The following is a 19425-nucleotide window of genomic DNA, read 5'->3' as shown; positions in this document are numbered from 1 at the left end:
CATGTGCATGAAATATGACTCTGTGACCAAGCTGACACAAGAGGCCAAGGAACAGAAAAGGACTGGCGTGGAGTTGGGAAAGCTTTCATCAAAGCAGCTGGAAAAATAAATTTGGGTCCCATCAGAGAAAATATGCAATCTTTTATGATGCTTCTGTCCACTTACCTTGCTCTCTCCTTCAATGACTATGACAGGCACAGAAGTGGCAGGCCAGCGGTGTTTGGCTGGGAGGGGTTTATCACAATTCCATAAAACAATAATCTGAAAGAGAATATTGGACCACGATCACACAGTGCTTTTGGCAATGCAGCCCGAGCCGTACAGATTCAGATCTCCAGATTTTGAATGTCCAGACTAACAAGAATGATACAAATCTGTATAAAAACAACATTTCCTACAGTAATTTCATTCATCCTAATTATATACATCCTCTCAAGTAAATGTAAGCTGAACAAGAACTCAGGAAGTCTCAGTTTAAGCCAGGTCACATGGATGTCACTGATTTACTTTGGCTAAAATACTTGTGATTCTCCATTGTAAGAGGGTGCTCCCACTGAACTCCTTGAGGTTTCTTTTAGAGGAGCTAAAATCTTGGCACTGCTGAGTCTAAGAGCCACAGTAGGAGGAAAGGTAATCATGTAGAGACTCTTGAGACACAGACATCCTTTTGCAGTTTGCAGCATACATAAACCTGATCTTCAAAGTGCAATCATTGTTCTACCTGTCTCCTGAAACAAAGGGGTTTCATTATTGTCTCTGTTCCAACCACATCATACTCAAAACTTTTGTTTCCCATGCATGCAGGTCACAGACACTAGACATCTCAGAGAAAGCAAACATGAGAACAGAAACAAGAGTTTGAATGTAGACTGAGAAGACCTGAAATCAATAGGCTCTTCACTCCTGGGACAGTAGTTCTGTCTCCAACGTGACTGACAAACAGTGCTGCTTACCTGTGCACAGTACTGGGACTTGGCTACAGCAACCAGGAGTTTCAGCACAGGCTGAGATTGGGAAACCAGAGGAGTTACTGCATGGATAACGGCAGTGAATGTGGGGAGAGGCTTCAGACCTGAAGCAAACAGATATGCATTCAGTAAAGACAAAATTGCCCCATTTAGTAGAGATTAAAGGACTTGGAGATGGTAAAACAACCTGTGCTTAACGCAAGCCTTCCCAATCTTTTAGGTCATCTCTTTAAGTCATGGATCAGAGATGACACTTCACTCCCACCTCCTCTGAAACACCTGACTCCAATACAGTTACTGCCTTCTCTTGTTATTTCCACAGATGTCCTGTGATTTCTTTCCTCCATCCATTTTGCCCCACAGGTAATACCTAGTTTGCTCAATGAAATTTCTTGACATCGGCTGTCTGGTTTTGCTGCCCGGCTCTGAATGCATGACATTTTCTACAGGTACATCCCTGATTTCTGGAACTATGTTCTGTTTCCTTAGTTCTATTAAGCTGCTGTAAGGCTTTTACTCTTTCTGGATCAATCCCCACCCACGTGCATCTTCAGTTACCTCCTGAGCTGACAATTCTATTTACATCCTTGCCTTTCAATTCTGATATTTTTGTCTTGCTGTGATTTACTTTCCTGCCCAAAATAACAGGTCGTACTGGCTTCTGCCCTTCATTACTGCTCTCAGTCTTATCTACACTCATCTGTGTGGGTCATAGTCCTTTTTCATTAAAATTCCCACAGAAACCTTATCCTCCTTCTTTATGACGGTAACTGTGAATTTTTAGCAGGTGGGCAGCACAGATCACACAAGTGGGATGGCACAGCCTGTGCCAAAAGTGGAAGCAGTCTCATAAGCAGGATCACTTCAGACTGCAGACACACCCCCCACAGAATTCATCACTGAATCTGTTTCAGAAAAAGCCACGGACCTAACTTCTATTCATTCCCTCCACTGGAATCTGTAAGAGGACACAGAGTATGGAGAATAAATCCATACCCACTATGCACTCCAATTATAAGTGTCATGGGTAAATTACCACTTTTCCAATTTGCCAAACACAAATAAACAAAGTAAGCAAAAAAACCCTATCCTTCTTATGTCCCCTTGGGCCACGAACGGGTCAGTAACTCAGGCATTAATTACCAGCAACTGAAAAGTATGAAGGGACCCAATTTTTTTTCAAAACAATATTTGCAAGCGAGAGGCACATGATGCATGTTGATGAGTCAGAGACATTCCAGTCTGCAGTGAGCAGGGAATGGAAAGAGGAAGCATCATTAACTAGATATGAATGGTAAGTCACCTGGCACATCCTATTCAAGAATCAATGATATTCCCGATACCACTGCAGTGTAGGAAGAGTTCACTCACCGAGATTAGCATAGTAGTAAGGAAAATCTCCCAGATATGAGGAATACTGTGGCAGTACAAATAACCCTCCAGGATGTTTGTTCCATATTAAGCTGTTACGTGATATGTGCTTAAATATTCTGTCCTGAATAATCTGGAAAACAAGAGAGGCAATGACTATTAACAGACTCTAATAGCCACTGGTAGAAGCTTCAGGGACACCAAATGACTGGAATCATCATTCAGTTTGCAGAAAGCTGAGTCACACAAATTCTGAGACATTCCTGCTTAATCTCTCTCAAAATGACCAGTATACTGCAACGCCACTCCAGCAGCTCAGGCTTTGTGCAGTAGGCTTCAGAGCACCTCATTACTCTCTGTGGATGTGGGGACCCTGCAATTCACTGCCTTCTGTATTTAAAGTCAATCGTTTCATCTATTAGAGTGAGTTAGTGGTAGTATGCCTGATTAGTGCATTGTCAGTTTTACTATCCAGAACTCACACAAGACAATTATTTTAGGATGGCATTACAAAGCGAGGTATTATTTTGAGATAACAAGAGCATTCAAAACCACAAAGACTTTCAGCAAATCAGGCTGCACTAATTATTCATTTTTGCTTATTATAAAGGGTTATTAGTATTCAGATACATCACTGATTCTACGTCTCAGTTCAGCAACAGCTCCTTGGCTGAAAACGAAGATCTTTTAGCAACTCTGCTGTCTATCTTTGTGGAGGGCCACAAACACAGATTCCCAGACTTTTAAGGGCAGACCAGTTTGATAGGTCATCTACTTTATTATCTGGAATACAACAGGCCACAAGAAAGATACACAGCCATAGAATTAATTTGTATTTGTAAAACTAATTGCAGCTACTTCAGATCAGTTGCCACTATGTAAGAACCAGTCTGGTTCTTACACCAACAAAAGCTTTCCCAAACTTGCTGCAAAGGCGTAACAACATTCAGCAGCGAGAAGTTAAAACTAGACAAATTCAGCAGCCCAAGACGACACAATCTTCTAAGTACAATCTGCTGTTGGGCCACACTGCTGTTGGGTTCTTACAGATTTGTCTTCCTTGGAAACACGAGAGATTGGCAGGTCTGGCAACAGGATATTGGAAGGGGCTGGGGGATGCTGAAGGGAGAATCCTCTGCTAAGACAGCTAAGCGAGATTTCCTTGCCTCCTTCTGCAGCTCATCTTCTGGGATCTCCTAAGGAGATTTCATGGAATTGGTGGTTTATGCACTGCACAGGGCTCAAATGCCAGCAACATGTTGGTTCTCTTTGGCCTTTACCTGGGCTTATCTGGGTGAAACCCTGTGGCTCTGGAGCAAATCCGATCCCTAGGTCCATTCTGGCCTTACAGTCTATGACACTAAAGAAGGTCTATATCTACAGCACAGGAAAAACAAAAGCAAGCAAAAAGACCTCAAATAACAAAAGCCAAAGAAAAGCAGCTGCTCCAGTCTAAGCAATCTAGAAATCTCTGCAAGCAATTGAGTTCAAGGACATTTGGTGAGTACAGAACATGATCAGGCATCTCCCTGGAATTCTTGATTGCCATAACAAAAATAAAATAAAATAAATTCAAGCATTAGTTATCTTGTGCTAGACAATCCACTGCTGGTGGCCATGTAAGCACAGTTAACTTGGGGCAAATGTCAGGCGTTTGTATGCTTGTCTTGATTTTGCCTACAGTCAACTAGCATTACTAACATGCAGCAATTTGCTGACATGTCTAAGTTAATTTAACTTATTTTTGTGTGGGAATAACAGTCTTAATGACCATATTTCCATCACTGACAGGAGCAGATCTGGCTATTTGGAAAGTGAGGTGTATCAGTTGTCAGACCTCCTGTGTGGTGGGAGCAGTGAGGGAGAAAAGAAATTGACTGCTGTTTCCCCATCTGCAAGTTATACCCCTGAACAAAGACAGAACCTAGAAAGCACTTATTTTTGAGTGTTTACCACGAAGCCTAAATACTGCAGCTCCTTCCTCCTCTTTTCTCAGAACAGGAGCATAATCAGATAAGGGAAGTCTGCGAATTTACACGGTCAGGAGGCTTTCACAGACGGCGGAGATTTCCATTGAGCTGGTAGCCAACAAGGCTGCAGGGGAAACACATGGCTCACATTCAGCCCTGCCTCAGCGCACCCGGAGCGTGAGCAGCTCTAACGCTGAGCAGACCCTGCTGCCACGCACGGTACGCGGCCCTCGGTGCACAGCACGCATACAAATCTCCCGGCCACGGGAGCTGACCTGCACCATACATCACGGCTCACCGACGGGGATTAATTTATCACACTCCTGGTCTACGTAAGAAATCTAGCTGTCTGCAGTGATAGAGGGGAGAAAAGGCAACTTGGCAGAAAGAGAGCAGAAGTGTATAAAAAAAAGATCACATGGGGGATCAATCAATTAGAATTCAGAGTGCACAGTATTACCCACATTGCAGGGACAGACAGCAGCTACACAGTGTCTCCAGCGGTGAGGCATGACAGGAAGTTTAATAAGAGAAGGAAGGTGTTATGAACTCCATAGAGAGCTCCCTTTTTAATTCATTAATAATCCAATATTTTTGTCTCCCTCACTTTCATATTTCCAAAAGTTCATATACCACCTTAATCATTGCCTCTTCCTAATATGCCTCAGCCAAGCACCACACACTTCTTGCATGCCCTTTGTGCTGTCCTCTCCCCTCCTCTCTCTTCCTGAGCAGAGCACTGAGCATGCTGCACAGGCACTTAGGTGTGTGTATCTGGGGCTTGTTTTCAAGGAAGACCAAGCTGAAAAAGTGCAGATTCACTGGCACATGTGTATGGATGATGCTGCTGCTAGAACAGACCCACATGAATGCCCATCTCATAACCCACACCATGTGGATGGCACCAGGCAGCTCCTCTGGACCTGCAGGAGGGCTTACTGGCCAAACACTTCTAACCTCCCATTTTGGGCTATGAGCTGTTTGGCTCAGGTTACTAAATGCTGTGAAAAGGTCAAGGACCTGAAGATGTGATCTCATGTTTCCACAGGTATCCAGGATACAAGGCAGATATCCTTGTGGACACCTGATCTTTTGCTACACTGATAACCACATATCTGGATATCGACACAGCATTGAGGCAAGCTGCAGGTTATCATCAGAGCACTCTAACACCACAATATTGCAAGAGAAGATGGATAACATAAGCCCGAAAAAAATATTCTTGCCAGGAATTTAAGACTTAGGTTTTAAAAAAGGCATATATTGCTTGCAGATTTCAGACAGCAAAAATCACTCTTAGCTGTTTTACCCCTTTTCTAAAGAAAATTAACTCTGGACAATGTGAAATGAGTGTCTGTTCATACGAACAAAATTCCTTGTAGCTTTCTTTACAAATTTTAAGAATCTTGAATAAAACAAAACAAGAACCTAAGGTTCTCAAGGCAAAACCACCCTTGCAAACAAATGGAAAATCCCAGAAAACAACTTCAACACCAAGTGTACCTTATTTGGTTCCATTAAATTAAACCTTGCAGGAAGATTTCTGTTTTTCTTTTCCTCTTTTTTTGCCTTCGAGCAGGAACTCCAGCTTGTTGCATATCTAGCTGCTAGAGCTTTATTACAGGTGTTTCTGTCCCCTGCGCACCTATGTGGGTCAATGTTGTAGCTGGTCCAGGCAGATTCAAAATCACATCTGTGTGTACTGGAGCGAGATGTGATGGATACCAAGGCCATGGGGGCTGTCTCTTGGGATCAGCCCAGCACAAGTAGGAGAGGGGCAGTGAGGACTGCTGTGCAGCCTTCTCCTTTTAGCAATCCTTAGTGGGGCGTACAAAGGGAAGGGGCAGATGACGGACACCTGGTTGTCTCTAGGGGTACTTTAAGAGTGAATTAGACTCCAAGAGCTGACATGTGGTCTTCCAGCTTTGCTAATCTGACCTTATTGTGGGCTGTGATCATTACCACTACTTCATCAGCACTCGTGGAGAGACTAAAGGTGAAGAGCTGTTTTCATTAGGCAGCATGGATGAAGCCATGGGGGGACAAGAACACCTATGCCATGGGCTCCATAAATGTTCCCTGGCTGATTTTCTCCACCAGCACAGGAAAATCTAAATGACTGTCTTGTAGCAGCTGGAAGTGAGTCTGCCATGGGCAACCTCCACCGACAAAGCATGGGCAGTAGCCCTCCTTCACACTCTGCAAGGAAAAGGGGGACTTTACAACCCTGCACAAAGAGGGCTGCAAATGAAGAAGAATTAGCCTAAGATGAATACGCTGGCACCTACAAAGCAAGCCCCTTTCAGTGGTAACTGTGTGTAAAAAATTTTAGTGCAAAATTGCAAAACAATTAGAAGAGAAAACTGCTTTTGAAATTGTAGCCTGGGTCCTACTTCTAAAGAGCCTTTTATCTTTCCTGTGTCCCTTGAATTCAGAAAGGATTCTCTCCACATTCTAGATCATCTGTCTCCCTGTTTAATAGCAGTCTAATTATGATTATTTATTAATATTTTATAGAAACCTTTCCCTTATTCTGTGTGTGAAGATAAAACACAGTAACTTACCAGCCCCTATTTTCCTTCAGCCAGACTGACAGCCCCATCACAAGACATCAGTGGTCTATGAAATGGTCAAGAAGCTTCACAGCCTATTTTTTCTGAAATGAATTCTAGAAAGTTTTCTTTAAAAAACATATCTACTACCAATGACAAGGACAGTGATTCGTAAGCCATAAAGCCTTGTGAAGGCAAGATCACACATGACAACTTTTCGTTGTGTTAGACAGCTCCCATTCTTCACCATGTCAGCTCTCTAATGTGGATACCAACAATGAAGGAAGCATTTCCTTAGGGAAGAAAACTTAGCAAGACACTGAGTGTTTCCCCCAGTGACCAATTGCATGTCATGAAACCCAAGGTCTGATGCTGGCTGAGCACTGGAGCAGCCGGATGGCTAAGGAAACCTCGCTGCTCTGCACGATCCCAGATGGCTTTTACTCACCTCTAGTGTAGTCAATACAATCTTCTCAACTGAAGAAAAATAAGCCTCCCACAAGAACTGTGTCTGCTGTCTAAGTGCTAGGATTTTATCCTGATGGATAGACCTGATTGTAGAAGGAATCTGTAATACAAGATGTAACATAGTCAGAAGCTTCAGAAAACAACGCAGTCTCATCAAATTAATATGCTGCTGACAAGCCCTCTCCTCTATTAGCAAGCTGCACAGCTTCAGCACTCCTATCCAACAGGATGTGTGTGCCAACAGTTAGAGCCCTGATGGAGATACAGATGAGACACAGCCCTTCACAACCTTTGCTATTGGCACACTAGAATATATGATTTTCTTTTTTTAATTTGCCTTCTCTCAGTTTTTGGTTGTTTCTATGGAAGCAAAAATTTCCTCTCCCTGTCACTCCGCAGCACTGCGCTGTGTCACAGTGAGCAGCTCCTCCATAAATCCCTCACACACAGCTTTTCATGGACTGGCAGTTCAGCAGACTGGAACCTGCAGGACTCTGGGTCCAACGATAATCCCCACTCTCAGAGTATATTAAAGGGATCTGGAATTGCATTTACACAGCATGGCAATACTAAGTGCCCTGAGGAAAACACAGCGACATCTGAAGCAAGACTCCACTTTTTGGGAACCTATGGATCAAATTGCATTTCACTCATTATTGTGGGAGGAAAGAGTAATGTCTCTCACAACACCTGGTATTCACAAGGGAAAACACTGCTTTCTTTTTCCCTTCTCCATTAAAGCAACATTTTAAGTTGCCTTACAAAGAAAACCCCATTTGTCCTGCTGCAGTGACTTGTGATTGAAAATCGGGACTGCTGGCTGGATCACAAAAGGGCTTCCCTTCTACCTCCATCCCCACATCCCTCTTCCACACTGGAGGGAAGCTAACGAGCATACATGCCACTGGTTAACTTCTTAGGACCTTGACCACGGCCTCCAGTACGCTACTTTGACAACGCAAATTGACATTATCAAGGGAATTTAACTGCAATTTGCTTCAATTACAAGGGCTACTCACAGCACTGGAAAGGCCTCTAAGATATTTTGCACATCTGTGCTCATTTCTTTCAGGAATGAGGAGCTGTGCCTTTGCACCTACTCTCTTTGTGATTTCGAATTAGGTCACTTTCAGACAGCCATTTTTCACAGAGCTTTCAGCTCAGTCGTGAGCTGCAGAAGTATATGCCTCAGCTGTGTGATGCTCTTTGCACATCCCAGCTCACTCTGAAATTTAACTGCATCCCAACACATCCACCCTTCCCTGGCCAAAAACACTTCGCTTATTCCTAAGACATTCTGAGAGGTGGAAATGATTGTTATTTGGTTTCATGTGCTCTTCAATCAGACAATTTCCTATTGCACATTTAATTGGAGTTGTTAAGAATTTGCATGTAATGCATTTTCCACAAGAATCAGTATGTTTTTTACTGCATTGCTTGCATTCAGGTCTAGACAGAGCATCCCAAAAGAGAGTGGGTCCACAGTGCAGTGTCAGATGCAATAATCTTGACTCTGCTAAAGACACAGTTATATATAGTAAGAAATTTGAGCTTCCAAGAAAGTAATGACTGTAGTCAAGAGGAAATATTCAGAACGTCAAGGCCGGTTCATTCACCATATTCCCTGTATGTCTTCAGGTAAAACATTCCCTTCAAAAAAGTTTGAAAAACTGAAGCCAAACCCAGGCTTTTGTACATGTTTTTTTAACCAACCACGCTGCTGTTGCAGAATGGTGTTTAACTGCACCTGATTTTATTCAGGGAGGGGAATATTCTTTGTCTTCATTACTTTTTCAGTAAATTCCAGTAAGTACTGGGTTAATGAACATAGTGGCTCTGGGCAGCCTGGTCCAGTGGTTGGCAACCCTGCCCGTGGCAGAGGGGTTGAAACGAGATGATCTTTGGGGTCCTTTCCAACCCAGGCCATTCTATGATTCTATGAGTCTGTGAGTCTATACTGGCTACCCACACATACATATTAATCACACCCATGATCATTACCAGAAACAATCATACAATTAAAGCCACTTCACAGATGCAATGCAGCACCTCTTTCTAAAAACTTAAAACATTCAATCACATTATTTATAGCCTCACATGTGCGTAAATACAGGTGAGAGCAAGAGAAGAAATCGATATCCATTCACCACCATACCCCTGAATGTGAAGGCCGCTGTGCCTAAGAAGGGCACTGCAAGAAGTCAGGGTTTCACAGACCAGCCTATGCTTGCAGTCAGGCAATGCCAGTGCCAAGGTTAAAAAAAAGCCTTGGTGCCCACTTTCTTGCAACAGCTGGAAAGGAAAATCTGAGCTCCCATTTTAACTGCATTTGCTTATTAGTTATTAATCTACTTGTCCAGATAGACAGGTGGGGAAAATGATGTATTAATACTAATCTGGCAGGATTACACTGGAATTACTAGGACTGGATGACGTCTTAATAAAAGGTCATTTCAGTAGTAAGTCGGGGGAAGGGAACAACCACCTTGCAAAAATAAATGCAGAAAGGCTGGATTAAATTCTCCTAGTGCTATGATGAGGAGAATATGCAAATAAAAACATCCGAGCTGCTCTAAAACAGGAAATGAAAAACTGTAACATAACAAAAACATTTCCCAGAGCAGACATTCAGGCCCTCTGCCAGCTCTTTAAAAACAGTGTTAATAATGGTGCAGTAGCTGTTCAATATGGAAGCAGCTGTGAGGAGAGCGAATGGCATGTCACCGGAAAGCATGAAGATCAGCAAATTATTATCATTTAAAGAGAGAAATAATTTTGCTCAGAAAAAAAAAAAAAACACTGCCCACTGAAGCAAAATCCAAACATCTTTCTCTGGGTTGCAGCTTGTGTCTCATTATCGACAACAGGCAGTCCTTCACAAGGCTTGCTAGGCCAGCTCTTTACAAATATTTACATCTTCAGACAAGTAAGTAGGCATCTAATGAGTTTTTTAAAGGTACTTCAATTTCTGGGTGACAACCCCCCTGCACCTCTGAACACTCCTCTCCACAGATGGAAACAGCTCACCACTCTGGAAATGAATTAATAATAACAGAACCCTTCTTCCCATGGGACAAGCCAGCGTGCGCTAGCGTGCTATGTGCTCTGCAAACAGCACACTCTACCCCAAAGCTGCAAAATCCACATTTTGGAAAAAGAGTTCTAAATGTTGTCTTGTCCTCATTAACACATTTTCAAGAGGTCAGGAAGAACATCAGTGCTACTGATGCAGAATGACTACATACGAGACGCACAGTGGCTACTGCAGATCTCGCAGGTCTCAGCTTTGGGCTGAGCAACGGTGTTCCAACAAACGCTGCTTTGAGGAAAGCATTTTTTCAAGAACTTTTCCAAATATCAACTTCTCAACATTCTTTAAAAATCTATAAAGAATTTTGAAAGACTACAGTGTCCACCAGGGAAACAGAAAAAAACACCTAGTAGATTTAAAGACAAAAGCAGATGCTGGAGGTAACAGGGCATTTCTAGTTTCTCAGCTCACTTCTATTCCATGATCTTGGGGAGATTAACAATGAAGGATGTGAGCACTGCTTCAGAAAGAAGTGCTGCATGTTCTGGACGTCAAAAAGACTCAGGATCTCCGTCCCACAAAACTGTCAGGTATTAACTCTGGCCTGAGAGATGGCTTTGCTCAGGAGGCCTTCAGGCCTGCCAGCCATTCCCGCAGCACTGGCGGAGCCCCAAGGTCCAGCTCTTTCTGAAGGAGAGCAGGAACTGCCTTCAGCTTCTTCTCCTTCCCCACAGTTCCAGTTCCAGACAGCCCTGCTTGGGAGAGGCATCCACCAGAGAAAATGTCAAGCTCTTAGGCAAAATAAAAAAGCCTCCTGCGTTCAAGCATGTGGCCTACTGGCAGCATGACCTTCAGGTCAGAATACGAATGATGTCATATTAAATGAGTTCATCGCTGGCGTGACACAGACAATCCCTTCATGATAAAAATTCTTTTACAGCTCTGACCTTTTGGATTCATCTTCCTTGTCCGTTTAGGCGGCAGCAGACAACAATCAACTCATCTGCTGATGGTCGCCGTCTTTTTCTTACCTGTAATAGCAACCTCTCATCCCCGATGACGGCAGCCTGCTTCCAATCAATCACTTCTGAGAATGGCAGTTCCCATCCATTGCTGAGCATCACGGGCACACAGGCAGCCTGCACAGAACCACTGCACTTGTTAGCAGGTGTAACCCAGCCCAGCCAACAATTAGCACAAGCCCAAGTGAAATTACTGTTTTCTTCATGGGTTCTTCCCAACACTCATGTAAGGTTGTCAGAAGGCAAGGCAACAAGGTGAAGAAATCAGATCATATCCCACATTCCCATGTTTTTCCTTTTTGGGATTATTCAAGTTAAGCAAAAGTGGAGTTGGCATGTAGAGTGTGATTTTGAAATGCGGTGCTTTATACTAACAGCTGAGGGCAAAGCTGTTAAAATTCTGCAAACATAACCCCAGAGGATTTAATACAAACCAATGGCCTTCAATGGCTTTGTGAAGAATTCAGCAGGGACCTAGCTCCCTCAAGTTTCATAACACCTTGTGAGACAACCCTACAGAAAGTACACATAATACGCAGGTCACTCCTGAAGTAATGCCTCCTGTATATTTCCATGAAAACTACAGCAGATACAGAGAACACAGTAACACTACTTGATAGAACAAATTCTCAGCTACAAGACACTATTTTTCAACAAGGTCACCACCATTAGCTATGCATTTTTGCTAGCGATGAACAAGAGCCTGCATGCCACGCTTCTAGAAATCTACCTGTGACCTACTGTCACTGTCAGCACTGCTGGAATGCACCAGCCACTGCCCCCCTGTGCTCACATCCACTGTTTGGTCTCCATAAATGTTCAGCAAGTGTCGACGAATGTCACTGGGTGCCATTTTTTCCACATGGAAGAATTCAATTCCACCCCTTCGCTTCACATGCATTTCCACGTCAGATGCCATTTTGTCAAACTGCCCCTCAGCTGTCATCTGTCACACGGCAACAACATGTAACTGAGTACAGGCAGGAAGGTTCGGACTCTACTGCTATACCACCACCATTTGCCTCTGATGTCAGGGGCCAACATCACAGGATAGGAGGCATTGCTTTTGGAGCAGCCCTTGTATGTAATTCCTGAGCACTTCTTCCACCTAGGAGGAGCGAATTCCCCATCCTGCTTGATAACAGCTCTCTGAACAGAAGTGACTGCACGAACACAGCTCATCTTTCATTATCTGCCTATAAAAACAATAATTGCTTTTGGTCTTAAAACAAACAAAAAGCATGTAAGTTTAGTATTTATTTCTAATCAGTATGGTTTACCTAAATTATCTTCTATGAGTTGTGTAAAGTCCTCTACACTGAGAGCAAGTTTGCAAATATTTGGTAAATAGTGCCATGTGTCCATAAATAAACGATCACTACGACATTCCCTATAGCTGGATGACAATGTAAGATCCCAGCCAAAAACCTGCTGAAGTGATGGAACAACCTGTTACTGGAGGATCTGCATTAGCCTGTGCTTTGGTTCATTTTCTTTGGATAAAGCCAAGATTGTGAGCTCTGAATATGGTCCATACTGAGGTCTGTCCCCCTGTACCTTCTGAAGAATGGCATAAAGGGCAACCTCACAGGCTGCTATACCTTCCTTTTTAACATACATAGAGGATCTTAGACTAGCCGCATATCTGCATTACAGCAGTGCTTACAATGTGTAAAGAACTGTTATCTTCTGTGAGGAAACGACATTAGTGCATGAAAAAAAGCCAACCAGAAAACACTTAGCAATGTGTTTTCATGTTTAAAACATTTCACTAATGTGGATTATGTTTTTTAACATGCCCTGGAGCCAGACAGAAATTGGGAATTCATCATAATCAGTGTATACTGCTGCTACTCTGGCAGAAAAATCCTCAGTGCCTGCATTTTATCTTGGCCGATCTGAAGCTCCAAGTTCTGAACAGCGAGGTACGCTCTCTGCTTTCTTCTCCTGAGAAAATTTATCTAACAAGAGCTGCATGACTTGTGGCCCACTCAAGAAAAACGCTAAGCAGCGTTTTTCAGAAGTTTCTGAAGCCACTTGTCACCCCAATCTGACTGGTCTCACCAAAGAGGCTGGAGACAGAACAGCACTTTGAGAGCTCCCTACCTCCCCTATGAAGACAGGCTGAGGGAGCTGGGCTTGTTCAAACTGGAGAAGAGAAAGCTGTGGGGTAACCCCACTGCAGCCTTCCGGTACCTAAAGAGAGCCTACAAACAGGGTAGTCAACTTTTTACTTGGGTAGACAGTGATAGGATAAGGGAGAATGGTTTTAAACTGAAGGAGGAAGGTTTAGATTTGATATCAGGGGGAAGTTATTCACAGAGAGAGCTGTAAGGTGCTGGAACAGGCTGCCCAGACAAGCTTTGGATGCCCTGTCCCTGGAGGTGTTCAAGACCAGGTTGGATGGGGCCTAGGGCAACTGGTCTAGTACAGGATCTGGAGGTTGATGGCCCTGCCTGTGGCAGGGGTAATCTTTGAGGTCCCCTCCAACCCATGCCATTCTATGATCCTATGATTCTGTGAGGGCTATTTAACTTCACCTGAGTAGAGCAAAGAGGAAAATGACAGTCCTGGATCTCTTGTAGGTCAGCATGTGTTGATTCGTAGACTAAATATAAGTGTTCAGTGCTTTCAAGATGCTCTAGGATATCCAAGACACTCACCCAAGGTTGGCAGACATGAAAACACCTAATGGGAGATCTGAATCCTTCAGGAGAAGCAGCAGAAAGTCAAAAGGGTGCTGCTGGGCTTCAAATATAACATCATACACCTACACTTAGGTACCTGAATGCTGCTCTTCATTATGATAAACAGTACTCTGTGATAGCAACTGGAATGCTTTGTGGTTAATGAACAGGTCTGATGTGATAGAACAAGGGGAGATGGTTCTAAACTAAAAGAAGGGAGATTAAGCTGGATATAAGGACAAAGTTTTTTACAGTAATAGTGGTGAAGCACTGGAACAGCTTGCCCAGAGATGTGGCAGATGCCCCATCCCTGCAGACATTCAAGGTCAGGCAGGATGGGGCTCTGAGCACCCTGCTCTAGCTGTAGATGTCCCTGTTCATTGCAGGGGAGGTGGACTAGATGGCCTTTTAGCGTGCCTTCCAACTCAAACGATTCTAGGAGTCTATGATTCTAAGAGAACTGTTGTGATGCTATTCACTAATAGCTCTATTGCCAACTCCAGGACACTTCTCAAATGGCAAAACAGTGCCTAAAGCCAGGACCCTCTACAGTGTCCTCATCTGCCTCCTCTCTGACATCAAGAAATGCCCCAGCCTTCCACTGGGAAAAAGTGCCTTTCACTCTGGCTCCTACAAGCAGGAAATACAGATGCAAATCCCAGAGGGGAGCTGCAGCATCTGTACAATTGACGAAGCTTAGGACCCCAGGGATGAGCTGATGCTTGCAAAAAAAAAAAGTCACACTGTCTGCATCCAGCGTAGGTCAGTGTCAGTCAGCCTGGAGACAGAAACCTGATCATCACACTGCTGAACCTGGTTGCCACAGAGACTCAAAGAGCCTCACTGCATTGCCCTCTTCTGCTGGTCAACAGTAAAAAAGGAAGACTATGAACCAAAAAATGCTTTTAGAAGGTGAAAAGGATTTGGGTGCTGTCCAAAACATGCTGCAAACTCCCCAAGATCAGTCTACATCCATCTCTCCATGATGATTCCATCTGGAGCTCTACAACCTCCAGACCACCTTCAGAATGCTCAGCAAGCAGCAATGAAAGCCGATGCAGGAGCAAGTCTGTTTTGGCTAAGTGACAAAGAAGAGCTATTTTACTACCCCAAGGCTTATTTGCAGAGGTCACCGTCCCCATGGGAAGTCTCACAGCTTTATAAAATACGGCTCTAAGCTGGTCCAACCTTTCAGCTTCGCCATATTCAGGGAAACCTTTTTCCTGGAGGTAATGCAATTCAACCTTCAGATGAACGCTGTGCTCAGCCCCTCCTGGGAAGAAGCTGCCAATTGCTCCAGAAGTATGAATAGAGTCTTTCGCAAAGTGGATTACTGTCCATGAGGGAAATGAAAGACATTTCCCTCCTCTCCACCCCCTGCGATTGCATGTCGAATTGCAGCCAGCGAAACCAATGCTTTATGCTGTAGCTCTTACCTGCAAGGCTTCTAGAAACCTGAAAGAGCCAAGCCTGCGGCCGCGGGGAACCAGACAGAAAGTGGCATTGTGCAGCATTTCACGGTAATCATACCTAACAAGAACAGGAGAGAAAAGAGAAAATTGAATTAGCGGTGAGTCCTAGAGTAACTGGGCATGAAAATGCAAACAGCTGTTGAGGCACATCTGGATAAAATCATCTCTGCCCCAGGAGCCCACCTCCAGGTTAACTAGCTCCCTGCGTGCATGTGTGCACACACATGTGACCTTCTCACTCACTCTTCTCAGCCTCAAGGAGCAGCCACCATGCGAGAACACTACAGAGCAGTACGGACACAGAACCAAGGAAACAATCTTGCTTCTGGAAAAATTACGCAGTATCTATGTACGTAGGTGTGCATGAATTCTAACAATAAACTTGGATTAAAAGCATTAACACCAAAGACATTGTCACAGCACCCCTGTGAACCTGATTTCTATCCAGACTTAGTCAAAGTCATGCACAACTGTGTTCGTTCCTGCATAATAAGTTTGTACAAAGCAAAAAATACTCAAACTCTGCCATACAAATCTTCCTTATCAACCAGGCACTAAAAGAGGGGGAGTGTTACAATGACTCTCTTGGTGGTTATTGTAAAGGGTGGTGGGAGGAGGAGGGATAAACTGCTTCAGCAGCCAAATTTTGGCAATTAACCATGGCTGCAATGACCCCTGCTCCTCTGAACTAGAACTTTAAGATTCTTCTGTTTATTTTCCCGACTCCATCAATCACTTCAAAACCATTTAGCAAAAACACCCATCAAATCCTAACAGTTTCCATCCAGTTATTAGCTAATTGTACTTCTGGCAAACCTGAAGAACTGCAAATGGCATTGACCTTGCTGGAATGCCCAGTTCAAGACAAAAGGATCAGGACTAAATAACCTTTCCTCCTAAAGGGTTTCCTAGACTCCGGAGACAGATGTGATTTTGGCAGTAACTTGTGGCACTGACATTTCCTAACAGTAATAATCTAATTTAACCATAGTCTGCAGGCACAGCAAGTTTTTTGGATTTGTGTGTGTGTTTATATATATATATGTATGTATCTATCTATCTCTATATGATTATACTTATATATAAAAAACCCCAGATCTATGTTAGTATTCTCACCCAGGCCAGACAGATGGGAGTAAGCCAATTTTCAATTATAAGCTCCGTCTTTAAGAAGAGACATCTTGCAAAGGCCCATTTGCTTAAACAAGCGTGTACAGCTAATTTGCACAAGAAAAGGTCACTGTGAATGGATTAAGATTATCTCCACTGAGAGTAAAATAAAAACCCTCGTTGCATTAATTAAAACTACAAAACAGACTTCAAAGTACATTCTTTAAAATCGTATCTCAACTTTGGTTAAAACACATATATACACATCCCATGCGAGTGGCATGGAATCATTTCTCAGTGTGCCACAGTGACAATCACCCACGTCCCAGCTCTACAGTCAGCAGTTACATAGCACATAGGGGAAAAAAAATAAATGCCATCTTAAAGAATTCATTTTCACATTGTAGGTCTGAGGCTCATTGCTTTCACTGTATATTGTATGGCAGTAAGTTTTAATAAACACCTAAAATAGAATACCCCCGGGGCAGGAATACACCAGTCACAGGGCTTGTTCTTGGTGTATTCTAATGATAGCTATCATTAGCAAGCTAAAAATGTAAAATCCTGATAATACCCCGGAATGCGATAATGTCCACAAAACGTCGGTGGCAGAATCAGAGCACAAAGGAAAGCAGAGAAAGAGGCCAGTGGAAGAGGGACCTCCATATGTCAGTGACGTTTTGTACTGGGCCCTCTTTCTTTCATATCTGATTTGCTGATGCTAGGACAGATTTTTGAAAGAAAATAAAAGGATTTTGTTGACCATTTCCCACCCAAAAACCAGTTAGCATCTTGCTCTCGTTTGTGCTTTTTAAAGCTGAACCTGTGATTTATTGCCTAGCTCTGGAATAGCATGGTTCATGGTCATCAAGCAATTTATCTACATCATGCATACAGAGAGAGAGCGCCTCATCCTAACCTTGATGTATGGGCACAAAATGTCCACTCACTTCGGGGAGAACCCGCAAATATAACACAAGCAGACCCAGAGTAAAGCAATATCCATCATAAGATGCTGCAGCTCATGCACTGCACCAGGCATCTTCCTCATGGACAAATTTCTCCGCAGTTTCAACCTAAGTGTTTTAAGGTCACTCAACACCACCTCAAAGTGCAGTACAGAAGGACTCATTTCTGATCCCCCTTGGCAAACAGCTATTTCTTTGAAATTCTTAAAATGAGCATGCTAATTTTACTGCTGCTGATTCGTGGGCAGCATGCAAAGCTGACCTAACTGACTGGCAGCGGATAGCCCTGCATGCTTAAGTACAGACTCAGAGAAGACCCTGCCTACAAAAGCATCATGCGGGGAAGGATCCTACAGACCATGTGGCAGACATGCAGCTCCAGGGCAACTGCAAAGCAGAGCTGGAGGCATCTGGCACAGAAGGCTGATGGAAATAAAATCAGCAGTAGCAGGAAGTATAAAGGATCGAGGACAGACGGGGCTGACATGTCTATGTGCTACCGCAGGGCAGCATGATGCTCCTTCCTTCGGGGCTGCTCTGGTCCCACTGTTGATAGCATCACACCTGCTATGGGCTTGCTTTCACCTCCATTTCAGTGACTGACCCAGCGAGACCTCCGGGAGGCAATGAGCTCCTACCACTCCTTCACAGCTGGCAGGGGGGCTTAAGAAGCAGAGAAAACATCCAAGGTTTAAGGAGGCTCTTCCAGAGCCTTCTTTTCTTCTCTCCAGTTCTGTTCCCAGAACCACTCACACCCATCAGCTGGCAACACTTGAGGGCCACAGGGAGGTTTGACTGCACTATCATGGATCCTCCCAGGCCACGGCTTGTGGCTCCTGCGGATGGCACCACACAACCACAGGCCCCACTTGCACCTGGCAATGGGTCTGGGGCCCACGCACACCTGAGAAATGGGATCACCAACAGGGCATTTATTTCCAGAAATCTCCCGGTCTCTTGCCTTGAGGACAGTGCTGGCAGTGGCCACACTTACTGCTCCAGCACCACCCATGTCTGCGCTGCGGTGGCGTTCTGTGCCCATGTGGGGGATGGCTCACACGGGGCCCTAGCTGCACCATTCAAACACATTACAGTCCAAAACATACGTGCTTTAGAGTTGTGGTTTTTAAAATTGCTGCAGAACTAACCCAAAGCTCACATCCCTCTGTAAGGATCAGCACTGTGCTTTATTAACTTTCAGGCTTCCTTCCACAATGATTAAGCGCACCATGCTCACAGCTAGTACTTTTTTAGGCAGCGTAAACAAATAGCTCTATTTGTAATCAATCCTAATGTATTCACACTTTAATTGAAAATCCCCTCCCTGCTCCCACCCATAGCTGGGAAAACGCGGACGGCCCCATCTATCACATTGCAGGTGTGAACACTGCAATGCCACGTGGGCCGTTAGCAGACAGGCGAAATGCCGCCCAGCAAACCCTCCTGCAATGCTCGCTCCTCAACCCGCTGCTTTTCCTTTCGGATGGGCCGACCCCATCCATCAGCATGCGGTCAGGCTGCCTGGGATTCCCGCTTCCCACCATGCCGACGAGCGCAGCCGGCGGCTCCGCGGTGACTCAGCCATGCCACGCATTCCTCCGCGCAGCTTGAGCATTTCCCCATGTCACTGAGCTCCCACAAGCTACCCTCGGAAACATTCGCACGACCAGTTTTAATAGAAACAGCTTTTTCTTTCTCAAAGAAACATCGTCATCACCACTGAGTGAAAAGAGGGCTAAAAAGGCAGCAGGCCGTTAAGACCAGCACACGTGCCCGGCTGCTCAGACATAACAGCTATTATCTATC

General features: G+C 44.2%; 1 protein-coding gene across 1 annotated transcript in view; it reads right to left on the bottom strand.

The window, feature by feature from the left end:
- EXT1 (exostosin glycosyltransferase 1) overlaps window positions 1-19425 on the bottom strand; it is a 161800-nt gene that overhangs the window by 12249 nt on the left and 130126 nt on the right. Inside the window, exons 2-7 of the mRNA XM_042836017.1 lie at window positions 15506-15599; window positions 11392-11499; window positions 7310-7429; window positions 2340-2472; window positions 954-1072; window positions 166-261 (exon numbers count right to left, since the gene is read on the bottom strand). Of these exons, the coding sequence (XP_042691951.1) occupies window positions 166-261; window positions 954-1072; window positions 2340-2472; window positions 7310-7429; window positions 11392-11499; window positions 15506-15599 (670 nt within the window). The remainder of the gene's footprint in view (window positions 1-165; window positions 262-953; window positions 1073-2339; window positions 2473-7309; window positions 7430-11391; window positions 11500-15505; window positions 15600-19425) is intronic.

The sequence above is a fragment of the Centrocercus urophasianus genome, unplaced genomic scaffold, assembly GCF_019232065.1.
Source record: "Centrocercus urophasianus isolate 14NV4802_14NV808 unplaced genomic scaffold, USGS_Curo_1.0 seq_11, whole genome shotgun sequence".
NCBI lineage: Eukaryota > Metazoa > Chordata > Aves > Galliformes > Phasianidae > Centrocercus > Centrocercus urophasianus.
The sequence above is the reverse complement of the archived record's forward strand: the minus strand, read 5'-3'. Positions and strand labels throughout refer to the sequence as shown.